Consider the following 16,416-nt stretch of genomic DNA (forward strand, 5'->3'; position numbering starts at 1 on the left):
TGATCTTGGCTACTGCAACCTCTGCCTCCTGGGTTCAAGTGATTTTCCTGCCTCCTCCTCCTCCCATGGGGGCACTACAGGCACGTGCCCCCATGCCGGCTAATTTTTGTATTTTTAGTAGAGGCGGGGTTTCGCCATATTGGCCTTGAACTCCTGACCTCAAATGATCTGCCCACCTCCGCATCCCAAAATGCTGGGATTACAGGTGTGAACCACTGCACCCACCCAAATAAAGCTTATGTATCTTTGCACAGTCCCTAGTCCTAAGCCGGGGCCCCACATCCAGTAAATAGTTAATATTTACTGAATGCCATCAACTTATAAATTACCTCGGCTTCCAGAACACTTACGACCAAATGCTCATTTTGCAAATGAGGTACCAGAGGCCTAGAGAGGGGAAGCCCTAAGTCTGAGGTCTTAGAAGGGCGGGCACCCTGGCTGCTCATGAGAATCACCTGGGAGCTTTTACGGCTCTGGAGGTTCAGGCTGCACACCTGACCAATAAAGTCAGCGTCCTGAGGGTGGGGCCTGGATGCAGGTATTAAGGTTCTGCAGGTGATTCTAATGCGCCTGGCTTAAGAGTCCTGGCCTGGGAGGGAGGAGACAGAGTCTGGCGCCAGGCTGGAGAGAGCCCTGTCTGTTCCCTGCTCACTCCCCACAAGCGGGGATGCTTGAGAGGTCATGTCAAGGGGGCTTTTGGGGAGAGCTTGCAGAGGGAGGCCTTTGGGGAGACGCTATGGTGGGAGAAGAGCTGACTGGATTTGGTGAATGTTTATCTGGAACTCTTCCTGGCTCTGCTAAGGGACTGACACTTTGGCTGGAAGACCCAGGACTGGATGAGGGGTGGCAATCCCCCTCCTACACTCCCCCAGAAGGTTCCTGAGTCCCCAGAAGCTCCCCCAGGCAGACAGCTATGGTGGGATGGTCTTCCCACACACCAGCCACTCAGCCGGCACGACCGACTGCCCAGGACTGGCTGACCTGCTGCCTGCATTGTCTAGGTGGAGCCCTACACCAATTGCTTCAGAAGTAGACTCGAAACTACTTACCGTAAGTAACAAAACCCTTAAGCTTATGTAGCACTTACCAGACTATTAGGAAGATGAGCTTCCATTTTCACTCTTAACAAATATACCCCAAAGTAGGTATTGTCTTATATTTTTGGTGATTGACTTATTTCACTTAGTATAATATCCTCCAGATTCATCCCCGTCACAAATAATAGTTCCCTCTTTTTAAGGGTTGAGTAATATTCCAGTGTCTGTATGTATGCGTCTATCTACACAACACATTGTGTTTATCCATTCATCCACCAGTGGATATTTGTGTTGCTTCCTCGTTTTGGTGCTTGTGAATAATGCTGCTATGAACATGGGAACAGATAAGGTGGTAACCAGTGTAATTGTACCATGGACTATTCAATCAGTTCCCCACCACAGACATTAGGTTGTTTCCAGTATTCTTATGGAGAGGGCTGTGGACTTTTGTTTATGCACCTTACAATTATCTTTGTTTTGGCCAGTGTACTGTTGGAATAGGTTCTTAGAAGCAGCACTGTGGGACAAGGGTAAATGTGTAACAATTATGTTAGACCTTGGCGAGTTCTCTTCTGCTCAAGTATAGAAGAGGGCATGGTGAAATCACCTGACGTAGGCTTCTTGAGGGTACACATGTTGAGCCCACTTTTCTAAGAGTTCAGATACTAATATTTTGGTGAATCATTTCAAAGTAATTTTATTCTTATCAAAAAAATCTATTTTCCAGAAGTAGATGGGCTTGCACTTCTATTATTATTATTATTATTATTATTATTATTATTATTTTTGAGACAGAGTCTCGCTGTGTTGCCCAGGCTGGAGTTCAGTGGCGTGATCTCAGCTCACTGAAACCTCTGTCTCCTGGATTCAAGCAATTCTCCTGCCTCAGCCTCCTGAGTAGCTGGGATTACAGGTGCCCGCTGCCATGCCCAGCTAATTTCTGTATTTTTAGTAGAGACAAGGTTTCACCATATTGGCCAGGCTGGTGTTGAACTCCTGATCTCAGGTGATCCGCTTGCCTCATCCTCCCAACGTGCTGGGATTACAGGCGTGAGCCACCGCACCTGGCCTTCAATTATTATTATTTTTAAATTTTAAATTTGTAAACTTCTCCACGCAGCTTTCATTTAGAACCGGATGCTTTATGAATAACTTCAGGCAATCACCATTAAGAATGTATTGTGCAAAAAGAATGGCTGAGCTGAACACTGTTTGGGGTAAGAGAAATATTAGATACCCTTATCTAGGCTTTCCAGAGGCTTATAATCCAATGGAGGTGATAAGACTGAAACATAACTGTAACATAAGACAGCTTGGAATACAGTCAAGCGAGAGCTGCAGAGAAATATCACCCATGGTAGGAGGAGGACATTTCAAGCTAGATTGATCAGGATAAGCTTCAGAGAAAAAGTGCGATTCAATTAGACTGGGGCTGGTTAAGCAAGCACCTTTCACAAATGAGAAATATGTGCAAAGTTGGGAAAGGGAGAGAGGACATGAGGTTTGGGCAACCAGTTGCGCTGGTATGAAAAGGTTCGCACAGGAGAAAATGCCTGGGAACAAGGTTAAGGCTGGGCTAGAGGACCCAGGGGAGGCAGAGGAGTCTGGACTGTCCAGCAGTTGGAAGGGAGCACTGAGTTACAAGAAGGGAAGCTCCATGATACAACTGGTGTCGCAGGATGATCAAGGAACAAGTCTAGTGCACCAAGACTGGCGTGGGGAGAATGTGGGAGCAGGAAACTGATGGGATGTTGCCAGACCTGCCCAGGTCTGATGCAATAGTTGTGGTGTGCAAAACAGAAGTAAGGACGGCCCTGAAGAGGAAGACGTGGCTGGTAGTGACAGTGTCAAGGAAGGAGGGAACTGCCTCTGCCAACACGGAGAGCCGTTAGAGCTGTAGTATTTACACTTCAAGAAACTTCCCATAAGGAAATGCTCTCAATACTGATCTGTGTGGAGGCAATGACTGAATAATTCAGATGGACCAATTGTTGATGAGATTGTCCAGACACAGCTATGGAGAACCCTTAGGTTCCCAGATATCCCCTGGTGTGGATGGACAAGGCTGCCCAGCCTCTTGATGTCTCTCACTGCACAGGAAATCACATTCATTTGCTCCAGCCTCCCTCCACTGGGAGGTCGGGAAGTTTGATAGTTGTGGTGGACATTTGTGGTCATTTGGCCATCCAGAGTCAGTTCATCCTGTTCTTGATAACAAGTTTAATTTTTGTCTTAAAATTCATCCCTCCCCCATCCATGCAGTCCAGGTTACTCAACAGGCTCTGCAAGTAACCCAGCGCTGTTAACACACATCATGTATCTGGGCAATTGACTGGTTCAGGAATGGGCACTGAAACCCAATACGGGGTTGTTGTTGAGCCACAGGGGCAGCAGTCTCTCTTGTTCTTTCCCACTGGACTTGAACCTGAGAGGATGCAGGGCTGAAGTGGCTGCAGGCATCATGCCACCCCACATGGATCCTGCAGATCAACCCAAGGACAAAAAAAGTTGTCTCTTTAGTAATTTAGTTTAAAAATATTTGAGTATGAAGAGTGCACTGTATATGTGTGGATTAGTATCTTGTGTCCATTCCAGGATGTACTAGCCGGAATTTGAAGCCCTCACTAGAAATCCACCCTCCAGAGAGGGTTGCTTAAGCCTTTTCTATAATTTATCAGTGAAAAAAATAATGCTGAAGGTAAGTAGGTGGTGAGAAACAAAGCCCTCCTCTTCCTTTTGCTTAAACGGAGGACAGGAGTCCCACAAGCACTGGTGCTCTTGGGGCCGGGCCTGTGCTCTTCTGGTCCTGCATTTCCCTTTCCCAGGGAATAACGCTGTGGACTCCCCTCCACATGAATCTATCACACAAGGTGCTCACTTGAGAAGACAGAGTGGGGCATTGCAGAAGGCCCCATTACAAGAGACTCCATGATTCTCATGTGTTTGTTTGCTAAACACATTTTTATACATTTGTCAGCTTTGGGTCCAAGATAGTTATATACTCTCCGACGTGAGGTCAGGGACCGGGGCACAGAGTCCCATTTATCTTAGCTAAGAGTTGGTGATGCTGATATTTATGTAAGATCCCACATTTGTGGAACAACCAAATTGTTCTCAATAGCAAGGCTGTGCTAAGAGATGGAGGAAAAGCAAGTTCTGATGACATTCGTTGAGTCCTGAATTCAATTGTGGTGCCTGGACTTTTTCAGTTGTGGGGGTAGTACATTCTTTTCTTGATTAGGCCACTTTTCTTGACATCTGTGGAAAAAAAAGAGACCTAATTGGCCAGCTTTTTCCTTAACACTAGACACTGCAATGCAAGGCATTGCCGGGGGGGGGGGGGGGGGGGGCGGGGGGAAGTAGCACCTTCACCTGCAGTTACTTGTCGTTCCTGCAAAAACAGAACGTAACACGCATGCAAACTATTTAATTCACTCCTTTATTCTGGGATGTATATTACAGATAACACAACTCAAATACACCATCAGACATTGAAAACTAAGGCCTTTCTGTGAGTTATTTTAAAAACTTGGTGTTTTGCACATAATGATCTTTAAAAAAAAATGAATTACCAAAACCAAGATTCTCTTCTGAAATGACAATTTAATGTAGGTACAGGATAACTTTAGGGCTATAACTAATCTGAAGCTTATCAGGTAGCAAAACCATTTTCGTTTTCTACAGCATAAATAACAGCTCTAAGGCAACCACTACCTCAGCATGAAGCTCACTTCTCCACCTCAGAGTAGTGTTTACCTGCTACAGTGACCAGTGTTTAGAGACCATTTCCCTTTCATAGCAAAGAGGGACTTTACCTAAGAAACAGACTACAGACTACAGAATCCTTGGAACAAGAAAAAGAAAGGGAGCTGTAACTAAGGCACTGAAAGCACATTATTTGTATAAAGAAATGTAAACAATTTAACACCAACAGGCTCCCTCCGTTGGAGTCTTTATTGTAAATGCACACAGGGCATCATAGTCAGGGCCAGAGTTTGAAGTCTGGGTGAAACAAATGTTTCTGCGGAGTTCAGAGTCTTGGCTGCCAATATATGATTTCTAACATGGTGCAGTTGAATTAAGTAATTTCAAAGTGACTCAAGCGGAAGCTGTTATTTCCCTTGAATCTGAGATTTAATAGTATTAACAAGGATTTTATAGGAGTCCTAAATTTACGGGCTCTTTTTTAACATTTATTTGCGTCTTTTATCAAGTTCTTCTAATGAATTTTAGGATTATTTTGGCTTATTTCATCGAGGAAGTTTGGTATAAGAACTTGTTACCTAATGAGTGCCCTTCCTTGTGAGTTCATATTTTAAGTAGCATGGTTCATGTCATAAATAAACCACACTTGCTTTAACACCGTTCAGAATGGTACATTTAACAATTGGACATATAGCACTGTAAACAATTCAAAGTCCATTGAGCTTACCATGAAAGAACTGGAAGTGCGTACGTAGGAACTTGTCCTGCTGCAGACAAGCAGCTGCTCTGGCTCTGGTGTGGTGAGGTGGGCAGGTGTGGAAGGGAGAATTCCTGAGGCCAGTCACAATTATTGAAGCTAAATTAATTTCTTCCTGACACTTTAGTATTAATTGTAAGTAGTTCTAAGTTCTAAACCATTAACTGTATAGTTCTTTAATTTTTTTAAATCAAAGAAGAAAAAGACTTTCACACAGATGAATGTATAGGAAAACACAAATAATGACAATTTTCAAGAGCCTTATTGCAAAAAAAAAAAAAAAAAAAAGGACAATTATTTTTGGAGTTACTATCTCTAATTCTTAAAAAGCAAGTACAGTGTCTATATCCCTAAGTTTTAGTGCTATACAGCATTAAATGTACTTTATGAATTTGGGGTAGGTCAAGTTTGTATTTTATCTTAAACATGTTTTCTATGATGAAAAGGAACAAAATTGTAAAAAACGAGATTTTCCCTTCTAAAGGTTTCAAAGCATTAGAGGGCATGCAATGAAATGTTGTTACACCTTGAACAATGAGCCTCTTGAGTTTGTAGGAAGGGCAGACGGGCTCCATTACCAACTTTGGGGTAGAAAGCACAGCTCTCCTCTTACCCAGCACAAATGCAATCCTGATTATAAAACTACTTGTGTTCCTAAATACAACCAAAGGAAATCTTAGAGAAACACGAATTAGAAACTTCTTTTATTAAGGCGAAACAACCAAAAAAGGTGCTTTAAAAAAAAAAAAAAAGAAAGAAAACAAGCCATAAAACCATGAAGTTAAAGAGCTGGGTATGGAGCAGATGTGCATAATAACTAGCTGCTCCCAGCAGGATCAGAAACAGCTTTGGGGGAGCTGCAGAATATGGGTTGGTGTGTTTCAGAAGAGGCACCAGTTAATACTCTTCCAATAAAAATGATGTGTCCAACAGTGTTCAGCCTCGACCAGTGCTTTCTCACAGAATCTGCTTGGTAAGTTCAGTTCACAATGTGTTTACTTTTCATGGCAATGCATGATGCAATTATTGGGTAGGTCACTGTCAAGCAAAAATGAGATGTAATTAAAGAGAAGGCATTCATGCCCAAAGAGTACATAAAGCAGTAAGTAGTTTCTGAGGCTGGTTCACTGCAGAAGTAAAACTGACAGGTTTGCTAACAGCTAAAGACTTTTAATTGCCTCATATTTTCTGCAGCTCTGACCAGCATCCCTTATATGACCAAAAAAAAAAAAAAGGGGGGCGGGCAGCTCCAACAGAGTGAAAATGACAACAACACTATTCTTTTGCCTCAGAAGGAGACTGGTGCTTGGTGTGCTGGATTTTCCACTGACTCCAAATGACAAGAATATTTGGGCAAACAACTGGTCAAAAGGGGGTTTAAATATTACTATTGAAAAAGGAAGGCTAAAACTAAAAAGAAAGGTCACTTGCTATCATTATAAAGGATTAATTTTTGTGTTTTCATTTTGGTTTTAAGGTAAAATTTGTCAAGGCTACAAGGGGTTGAATAATTTAGGATAAACCATTACCGCCCTGTCTGCAAGCCATTTGTTGTTTTAATGGTAGATGTTAGATACCCACACAAATGTAGAAAAAACAACCTTCCTTTTTTGGTAGGTTGTAAAGAAATATTTCAAAAGACGGTTTCTGACTGGAATAACAGAATGTTCTGAGTGTTCCTTTAAAAAAAGTATGTGACTTCATGTATACCATTTTTAACAAAAAAAGCTACACCTGCCAAAATGTTGTAAGGAAACCAGCACTAAGCATGCAATACTGAGTGTGAGAAAGGAACTTAAACTGTATTACTTCCTATCTTTTAAAATTCAAACTAAAGTTTCAAAGTGGAGAGCCTGTGGTTGCTCCCTGAGTCCAGGTTTTAGCTTCCATGAGAGAAAAGGGCACAGGTGGTTTTCTGACATCTTGGTCAGCACACGATGTTATGAATAATGAAGGGCTTCCTGTCAAAACGCTTGATCAGTTTCACGACAAGGGGGTTCCGTTTTCTGATCTTAAGGATGAGATGAGTTTGGCGCAGGAAGAAGTGTGCCAAGGGAGGGAGCCTGGGCACCACCGGCCTTAGTACCTGGAGGAACAGCGCTCACCTCAGTGAGGTGACCTGGGCAGTCCAGTAACAGCATGTGATCTGGGCCATTGTTGACGAGTTCCAGATCTGCCTCTGGTATGGGGAGTCTGTTAGGATTGGGCCTTTAAGGAAAATGTGTGTGTTCCTTGTCTGCTAAAAGCCTGATGGTTGTTTAATAATATTCTGGCCCAAGTTATTTCACCCCGATCACTCCCTGCTATGTACACAGTATCGAAATTACATTCAGAGATTTAAAAAAAAAAAAAAAATTGTAGCAATTATTTTCCCCACAAAACTAAGTGCAAAATATCTTTAACAAATAATGATGGCAGTAAGAAATATTCGACATAGTCATGCAAAAATGCATCTGAGCTTACAAAGGTTTAGAACATTTCCAAAATATGCCCTAGGTTTTTACAAGGTAAACCTTATAATCTTACTCATTTTTCTTTGAATTTAAATGTGGCTGTTTGTGTAAAAGTCGGTAACATGCAAGTTCTATGATCTCCAGTCCACCAAATATTCTTTCTTGCAGCACAAAGATTACAATGGTGATTATAAAATACCACCGAACAAGACCGTACAAATATATGAGTAGGCACATTGCAGGGCTGAACAGGGTCCAATACAGTATAGAGAGCAATTTGACCACAAAGACCCTGACTTCAGACTTGCAAGGTGGAATGACACTCTGTCCGGTAAAATAAAAATTCTTCTCCCCTTGATAGAAGGAACGCAGCCTCTCTTCTTTCTCTTCCCACCGTTTGTGGCACCACAGTTGAAGGTCCTCCTTGGATGTGGGGAGGGTGTCTATTGGATACCGGTGGACGTGAAAGTGGATTTCCCTGGGAAAGTCTCCTCGGAGGAGGTGCTTCTCTGATTGAGGAATGTTGTGAGGATATGCCACAGTGATATCATGTATAGCATCAAGGTTCTTACCTAGGTTTTGAAAAGATAAAAACATAGATTAAGCAGTGCTCAATTTGGGTGATAATGCTGATTCACACTGCAGGGCAGCACCAGAAACTGAAAAGTCAGGACAGTGTGAACCACAATGAACAAACAAAGGTTAGAGATACTGGTGTTCCTGGACACCTGGGTCAATATTTACCAGTCATCTTTAGTTTTATTTCCTGCTTCCTAATTACCACAACAATCTTTAGAAAGAAAATATCTTCATTTGCAGAAACAGTAATCTGCCATTCTAAAACTATTAAGCACATTAACTCAAATTTGAGATGGGAATTAAACATTACAGGGCTAGCTCCTTAAACACCAACAGAATTCAGTTTTGATACCTCCTGTTATTATACCCATCTCTCCAAATAAAAGTAGACTTTCTCACCTTTAACCCAATGTTACCATGATAGCTACTGAAAAGAAAAACTGAAAATCAGGCTTAGGTGGTGAGAAACGTGAAAAGTTCCATATACTTTTTTGTTTTTAAAAACATCAGCTTGAGCCACAGGGGCACACACCTGTAGCCCAGGTACTCGGGAGGCTGAGGTGGGAGAATCACTATATTGCCCAGGGGTTCAGCCTGGGCAATACAGTGAGACTCAGTCTTTAAAAATAAATAAATAAATAAACCTGAACTCCAAGTAAGATGCTGATCCTGTATCCTGTCATCCTGAATTTAACTTAGGGGGTTAAGTGTTTTCACTTATGTGTTTTCAGCAGTCACAGGCCAGATTGCTAGACGCTGGAGATAGACAGTGAAGTAAGACATGGTCCTAAACCTCACTCAAGATGTTCTCAACATAACTGGGGAAGCAGGCATGCATAAAGGCCTAAATAGACCTTATGGGAACACATAAGGGGTTAGTAAAGGAGAGGAATGAGGTGGGGTAGTGGCAGAGCAAATGTTTCGGTAGAAAAGCACAGTGGGGATGGGAACACTAAACGTAGGCAGCAGCCATGTGTTCCAGGCCCTCATGTTATCATTCTTCAGAATTTAAACTCAATTCTGTAGGTAGCAGAGAAGCATTTTAAATGGTGGAGAACTACTTAAGGATTTCAGACAGAAGGGACCCATATGTTTCATTTTAGCAAAGATTACTCTCTGGGGACAGTGACCCCAGAATGGTTTAGAGAGGACCAGAGGCAAAAGAGATAGAGTAGTTTGATGGCTGTTACAGTACAGCAGGCAAGAAATGGAGAGGAGGTAGGGGCCAAAAAAGACATGTCCAAAAAAGTTACGAGGAAGAACTGATGTGATACTATACAGTGGTCAACTGGATGTGGGAGAATGGGGAGGGGGAGCAGGGAGGAGTGAATCTAGGTTTGTTTCTGGCTCGGGGTACCGAGTAGATGGTGGGGCCATAGAGATTAGAAATGTAGGTGGAGTGTTGGACCTGTAAGGGACCTTGAGGATCACTTAATCCAATTCTTTATATGAGGCCGAGAAGTTTGGTATTTTGCCCAAGGGCACACGGCTTGTTGGTGTGGAGTCTCTAAATGTTACTTTCTTCTGAACCATGTTACCTTCGGTGAGAAACTTTTGATGAGGACTTTGATTACTTACAGAACCATATGAAGCAGACAAAATAATCTGTGCTGACAGAAATCAGAACAGTCAGTGGGAAACAATGAGAAGGGAGCCTAAAGAAATTTTCTGGGTGACACACTCTAGATTCAGGTGTGGATTACATGATGCTTACCTATGTCAGAATAATCAGATTGTACATTTAAGACATGCACATTTGACGCTTTACATTTTACCTCAACAGCAGTAATAAAGATATGAAGCAATTCCCCCACATTTACCCTTTCCACTGAACGGGTTAGGTTATATTCGCTTTTTAAAAAATGATTCTTCAAGTTTTCTGCAAATGTTTCTCAGTCTCCATTACTCTGTGATTTACTTTAGGGTAAGAACCAGGCTTCAATTTGGTTTCATAACTGAATTATAAAACAATCAGCACTTAATGAGAGCTACTTTATAAATGAAAATGCCTACATCAACAGGCTTAGATTCAAAGTTGAAAGGAGAGCCCTTCAGGAGTGCTGTATATTGTTCGTAGGGGGTAGAGGAAGTGCAAATGAAAGGCTCATTGAAGAAAGCTTCAGTGGAGCTGTATTTGAAGACAGACTAGGCCAGACCTGCTTGGCTCCAAAGAAGAGAACTGGGGGCTGGGTACGGTGACTCACACCTATAATCCCAGCACTTTGGGAGGCCGAGGCGGGTGGATCACCTGAGGTCAGGAGTTCGAGACCAGCCTAACCAACATGGTGAAACCCCATCTCTACTAAACATACAAAAATTAGCTGGGCATGATGGTGCATGCCTGTAATCCCAGCTACTTGGGAGGCTGAGGCAGGAGAATTGCTTAAACCTGGGAGGCAGAGGTTGCAGTGAGCTGAGATCATGCCACTGCATTCCAGCCTGGGCAACAAGAATGAAACTCCATCTCAAAAAAAAAAAAAAAAAAAAGAACTGGGCCAGTAGTCAGAAGCCCATGGGAAAAGCTTTGTGACTTAGCTATCAAGAGGTGATTTATTTACCATTTGAGAAAGGGCTGGCTGACCACTTGCCTTGTATGCTACAGTCGCAATTTACACGCTGAAAGGTGGGCTGTCCGATCAAGCATCCAAAAAAGACGCTATTCCATCACTGATAGACTATGATACATTCCATAAGATGTTAATATGTCTCACCTGTTAACTCACTTGCATCAAAAAAACCAAGCAATCTTTCGTCTGTATTACTTCATGAGAGATGAAGCTTTTCCTTGACTAGACAGTACAAGCTAGTTTAATATTTTAGAGCACTCTCTATCTGCAGACCTCAGAGGCCATTCATTTCTGCCCGCCAACTGCGACCATAATCCTTGTTTTAGTTGCCTTACCTAAATGCCACCCACCCTTTTCTCTCACATGGAGGTAAATAAGATGTCTTTGCCTCCTGTAACTTGTCATGCCAATTAGCCAGATTCAGAACTATGTTCACATTCCATTTACTTTCAAAACTCCTCTGGAATCAATACTTCTGCTTCTACCTTCTGCCCAAATACTTCTCTCCTCAATCAGGATTATAGGTCTTCACCAATATCACCTTTCACAACAGCCTTGACCAATCTCCTTTCCCCATGTAGCTCCATCTACCTTTCTACTCAGTCATTCTACACGACTGTCACAGTTAATCTTAAAATCTTAGGAACAGCTCATTCACGTGGCCCAGCCTTTCTCATACAGGTGGTTCCTAATGCTTACGGATCAAACACAGTCATGTGTTTTTACAAATAGGTATTAAAATGGTGAGAAGAATGCCCCTTTCTTTCTTCCTTCTTGACGATCTACAGTAAAGGTGTGTGTGTGTGTGGACCACATGTGTCTGTGGCATTATAATGTTCAGTATAGAAATGGCAAGTTTTGAGATGGCAAGTTTGATGGCACCACTGAGAAATTTTCCTTGATGAAAGATTTTAGCTTCATGGCAGCACCGAGTGTGGAGGGCTGTGGACACAGACTGCCTGGGATCCTGGCTCTGCCTCTTGCTGAGTTACTCAATCTCTCTATGGCTTACTTAGTTCCTGTATCTATAAATTACCTAAGAAGGTTGTTGTGAGGCTTAAATAGCAAATTCTCAATAAAGGCTGTTTACTAGGCTGTACTCTTTTCCTCTAACTTTAGCTCCTGGAGTCCACTGATACCAACATAGTATGTGGGGGGAAATGACAATTCAATACTGTTTCCATACCACTGTCAACAGCACTATTCGCCTGGGCCCTGAGAATGCCAGTTAGAGACCTCCTAATTTAACTTTTCTACTCAACACAAATATTCTAATGAATATTTCACAAAATTGCCAAAAATACTCTCTCTGCCTCAAATATTCAGCCTTTTTTCCTGAAGTATTTCATCTCAAATCCCTTCAATGTCTAGTTCAAATGCCAAGGGTTCTAAGAAGGAGCTTGTTCAAGTACCAAGGCCCAAAGTGGCCTTGCCTCTTGTGAATGCTTAAAGCACATGCACTGATAACCTCATTTGGGTAGCTGGTTGCCATCCTGTGCCCTTACTAGATGCTCAAGTACATTAAGGGCAAGGACCATGTCTTTTCTTTTTTAGACTTAGTAACTAGCACTAGAAAGGCTCCACTAAAAAGGCTCTAGAAATGAGTAGTTGACCAATATTTGTATGGTCTGCTATCTTCTCATCTAAAAATATAGAAGATAATTATAATGCTCTCTCCATTGAGTTGTGTTGACAATTTGGTGAGCTAATGTACAGTGAGCTCTTTGGACAGTATTTGCCATATAGTATAGTTCTTGGATAGTAGCACCTTCTTTTTTTTTTTTTTGAGACGGAGTCTCGCTGTGTCGCCCAGGCTGGAATGCAGTGGCGCGATCTCGGCTCACTGCAAGCTCCGCCTCCCGGGTTCACGCCATTCTCCTGCCTCAGCCTCCGAGTAGCTGGGACTACAGGCGCCCGCCACCACGCCCAGCTAGTTTTTTGTATTTTTAGTAGAGACGGGGTTTCACCGTGTTAGCCAGGATGGTCTCGATCTCCTGACCTCGTGATCCACCCGCCTCGGCCTCCCAAAGTGCTGGGATTACAGGCTTGAGCCACCGCGCCCGGCCTAGTAGCACCTTCTATGACTTGTTCCATGGTATGTTTTTTTTTTCAACTTGGGTTCTACGAAGTCTTGGTTCTGAAAGAATTATAACAATCTTGTGAAGGGGGAAAGGGTTCACTTTACAAAAAGGTAACATTCCAAAAGTTTTTAAAAATTGCTTGTTTAAAATCTAGAACTTTGGAATGATATAATTTAATTAAAATGCCATCTATATTATAAGCAAGTAAAGAGTAACGCTGTAATGTTAGAAACTAAAAAAGACAAAGTGATTAAGGGAACTAGGTGTGGAGAGAAGGAAGAGAGTTTATACCTTGACACTCATTTCCCTGAGCAGTGCTGCAGCCTAGGCTTTCCTTAAGCATCATAGAGACTCGAAAATGTGTTAACTCCAAAAGCGAGAGGAGGAAATGGAGAATCGCTTTTATACATGGAGAGAGAGTCGACTATCTTGATACTTTATATATATATATATATTTGTGTATGTATATAGCAACAGGGGTCTTGCTATGTCACTCAGAGTGGTCTTGAACTCAAGTGATCCTCCCACTTCATTCTCCCAAAGTCCTAGGATTACAGATGTGAGCCACCATGTCTGACCTGTCTTGATAATTTTAAAGCTTTATATTAAGTAAATGTCTCCAAACACAAAAGCCACAAAGCCACATGTAACTCTGTTCTTCTTGACTAGAAGAGCCAAATTCTGTAGAATAAGAACTGATTTCTCATATCCTATCAAGACCTTCTGGCACCATGGCCTCTGGCACAGGGAGCCAGTACCAACAGACAACTGAGCTTCCCCGTATAGGGAACAGGTAAAAGAGGTTAGCATGGCCTTGGGGCTTGGTTCATATGAAAGTGACAATAATGAAATGGATAGTCAAAAGTTGAGATGTGCCTCTTTCATTTACCATTTATAATTGGGCTAAAATACTGTAATATGTAAGAAAAAAATGTTCCTGCAGTTACAAAGGATTTATACTGCCTTTAAATCTTTTGGTATGAAAACAGACTTTTAAATAGGCAAATTAAGGTGGCTGCCACCAGTAAAAGCCATTTTTAAAAGATCTCATTGCTTTTTAGATGCTTTAAATTATTATTTATTTTTATTTTGAGACGGAGTTTCTCTCTTGTCACCGGCTCACTGCAACCTCCACTCCTGGGTTGGAGTGATTCTCCTGCCTCAGCCTCCTGAGTAGCTGAGACTACAGGCACACACCACCATGCCCAGCTAATTTTTGTATTTTTAGTAGAGATAGGGTTTCACCATGTTGGCCAGGCTGGTCTCAAACTCCTGACCTTAGGTGATCGGCCCACCTCAGCCTCCAAAACTGTTGGGACTACAGGCATGAGCCACCGCGCATGGCCAGATGGTTTAAATTATAAATCTAGATGCTGTCTATTCTGTCATCTGCCTATATGGGATTTAGAAAATGGGTTTGTTCTGTTTCAGACACTGTGACTATTGGAAAGTCTCATATTTTAATATTTTATAAAGCCAGCACTGTGTTAGAACAACCACACTCACTGGGGCCCATAGTTGTTTATTCCCTGGAAGAATGAAGCACTTGCTTAATATTTCAAATCTTAATTTTTAGTCTCAGAGTGAGGAAATCTTGAGTACTTTATTCATGTTTAAGTAACAGAAGCTTAAAGGCTATGACTGAATTTTACGAATGTAATATCCAGCATGAAGTGTCTCTAGGCACATCAAGCTGAGCCCATGACTATTACAAGAGTCCCAGCTCACTGAGAATGGGAGGGAGCCCAAATCCTTACACATCTGTATGTTTAAAACAAAAGAATGGAAAGAGGCTTTTGTAGTCTCTACATGCATAGCACAGTGAAGAAATCCAGGTTTATTCATGCCTATGTATCGGATCCAATTACACAGTCCAATGACAGATTAACACAATTTTTTTAACCCAGTGATCTCATAACAACTAAAATTTTTCTTTCTCCATTCCATAATCAAATATATGCAGACTATATAAACATGTAACTTATTTTATTTATTTATTTATTTTTGAGATGGAGTCTCGCTCTGTCCCCCAGGCTGGAGTACAGTGGCGCGATCTTGGCTCACTGCAACCTCCATCTCCCGGGTTCAAGCAATTCTTCTGCCTCAGCCTCCCGGGTAGTTGGGACTACAGGTGGACACCACCACACCCAGCTAATTTTTGTGTTTTTAGTAGAGATGGGGTTTTACCATGTTGGCCAGGATGGTCTTGATCTCTTGACCTCGTGATCCGCCTGCCTCGGCCTCCCAAAGTGCTGAGATTACAGGTGTGAGCCACTGTGCCTGGCCAAAATGTAACTTATTTAAGATTACATTTTAACACCTGCTTTAAAAAAATTAAAATAAAAATCTATTTTCTATTTTCCAGATCTAAATTCACAAATCTAACTGCATGGATTAGAGTTTTGAGTTAAGTAGCTTGTCATCTAAGATGCATCTGTGTTAAAAGGAAATGCTGAGGCTGCTGATTTTGTACATTGTTTTTCAAATTAAAAAGAAAAATTACTCCAAGAAGATAAAATTTGGATTTAGTAACTCAGCAATCATTCACTGTGCCACTTTGACACAGACATGTAACAGTACATAGCTAATAATAAAGCATGACAGATTGGCACTAGTCAGTAGATTTTGAAGAACAGTCTTGAATGGACTAATTCAGATATATTTAGACTAAAAATACCAATAAATAATATACCTTTCAGCTTCAAAATAAAAGGGTATGCATGAAACACTTAAAACCAACTGGTATTAAGGCTCAAACAGTACCATTTTCTTTGAGTATTAAAATACTATTGTTTCCTACTAGGAACATTATTCATTTCTCCTTCTACGTAAGTTGAATACTTAGGGAACAAAAGGTGCAGTCAGGCAGCTCTCAGTCCTGCCTTTGACCAGCTCTATGACTTTGGCATGCTCACTATAAGCCTTGGCTGTAAATGGACACAGCAGTCCCTACCCTCATAGGGTTTTGTGAAGAGCAAATGGGATGTGGACTTTACAGTGCTTAGAGAAGTGACTGGCACATACTCTTCACAGGTTCTTGTTGTATCATCATTATTCTTCCTCTAGGTGGGATAATCACTGTTCCCACTTGATGTGAATTTAGATTTAGGTTGCTATCCTTTACCTTCCTTCTTTCTCTAGATTTCCTTGTCCTTTGAGAGAGATGAGTCTGTTATACGGCGTGATGTGGTTTATTCTCATCATGCAGTCCACTCCTCTCCCGCAGCACAGAAGCAA

The 16,416-nt window shown here is 41.8% G+C and overlaps 1 protein-coding gene across 29 annotated transcripts in view; it reads right to left on the minus strand.

The window, feature by feature from the left end:
• Positions 1-4,458: 4,458 nt before the first annotated feature.
• Positions 4,459-16,416, minus strand: part of LCLAT1 (lysocardiolipin acyltransferase 1) — a 216,060-nt gene continuing 204,102 nt past the window's right edge. For all 29 annotated transcript variants that reach the window (XM_074012058.1, XM_045369564.2, XM_074012055.1 and 26 more), the window contains one exon: positions 4,459-8,524. In XM_074012058.1, coding sequence (XP_073868159.1) covers positions 8,022-8,524 — 503 coding nt within the window. In that variant the 3' untranslated portion in view covers positions 4,459-8,021. The remainder of the gene's footprint in view (positions 8,525-16,416) is intronic.

Source organism: Macaca fascicularis, chromosome 13, assembly GCF_037993035.2.
Source record: "Macaca fascicularis isolate 582-1 chromosome 13, T2T-MFA8v1.1".
Lineage (NCBI taxonomy): Eukaryota > Metazoa > Chordata > Mammalia > Primates > Cercopithecidae > Macaca > Macaca fascicularis.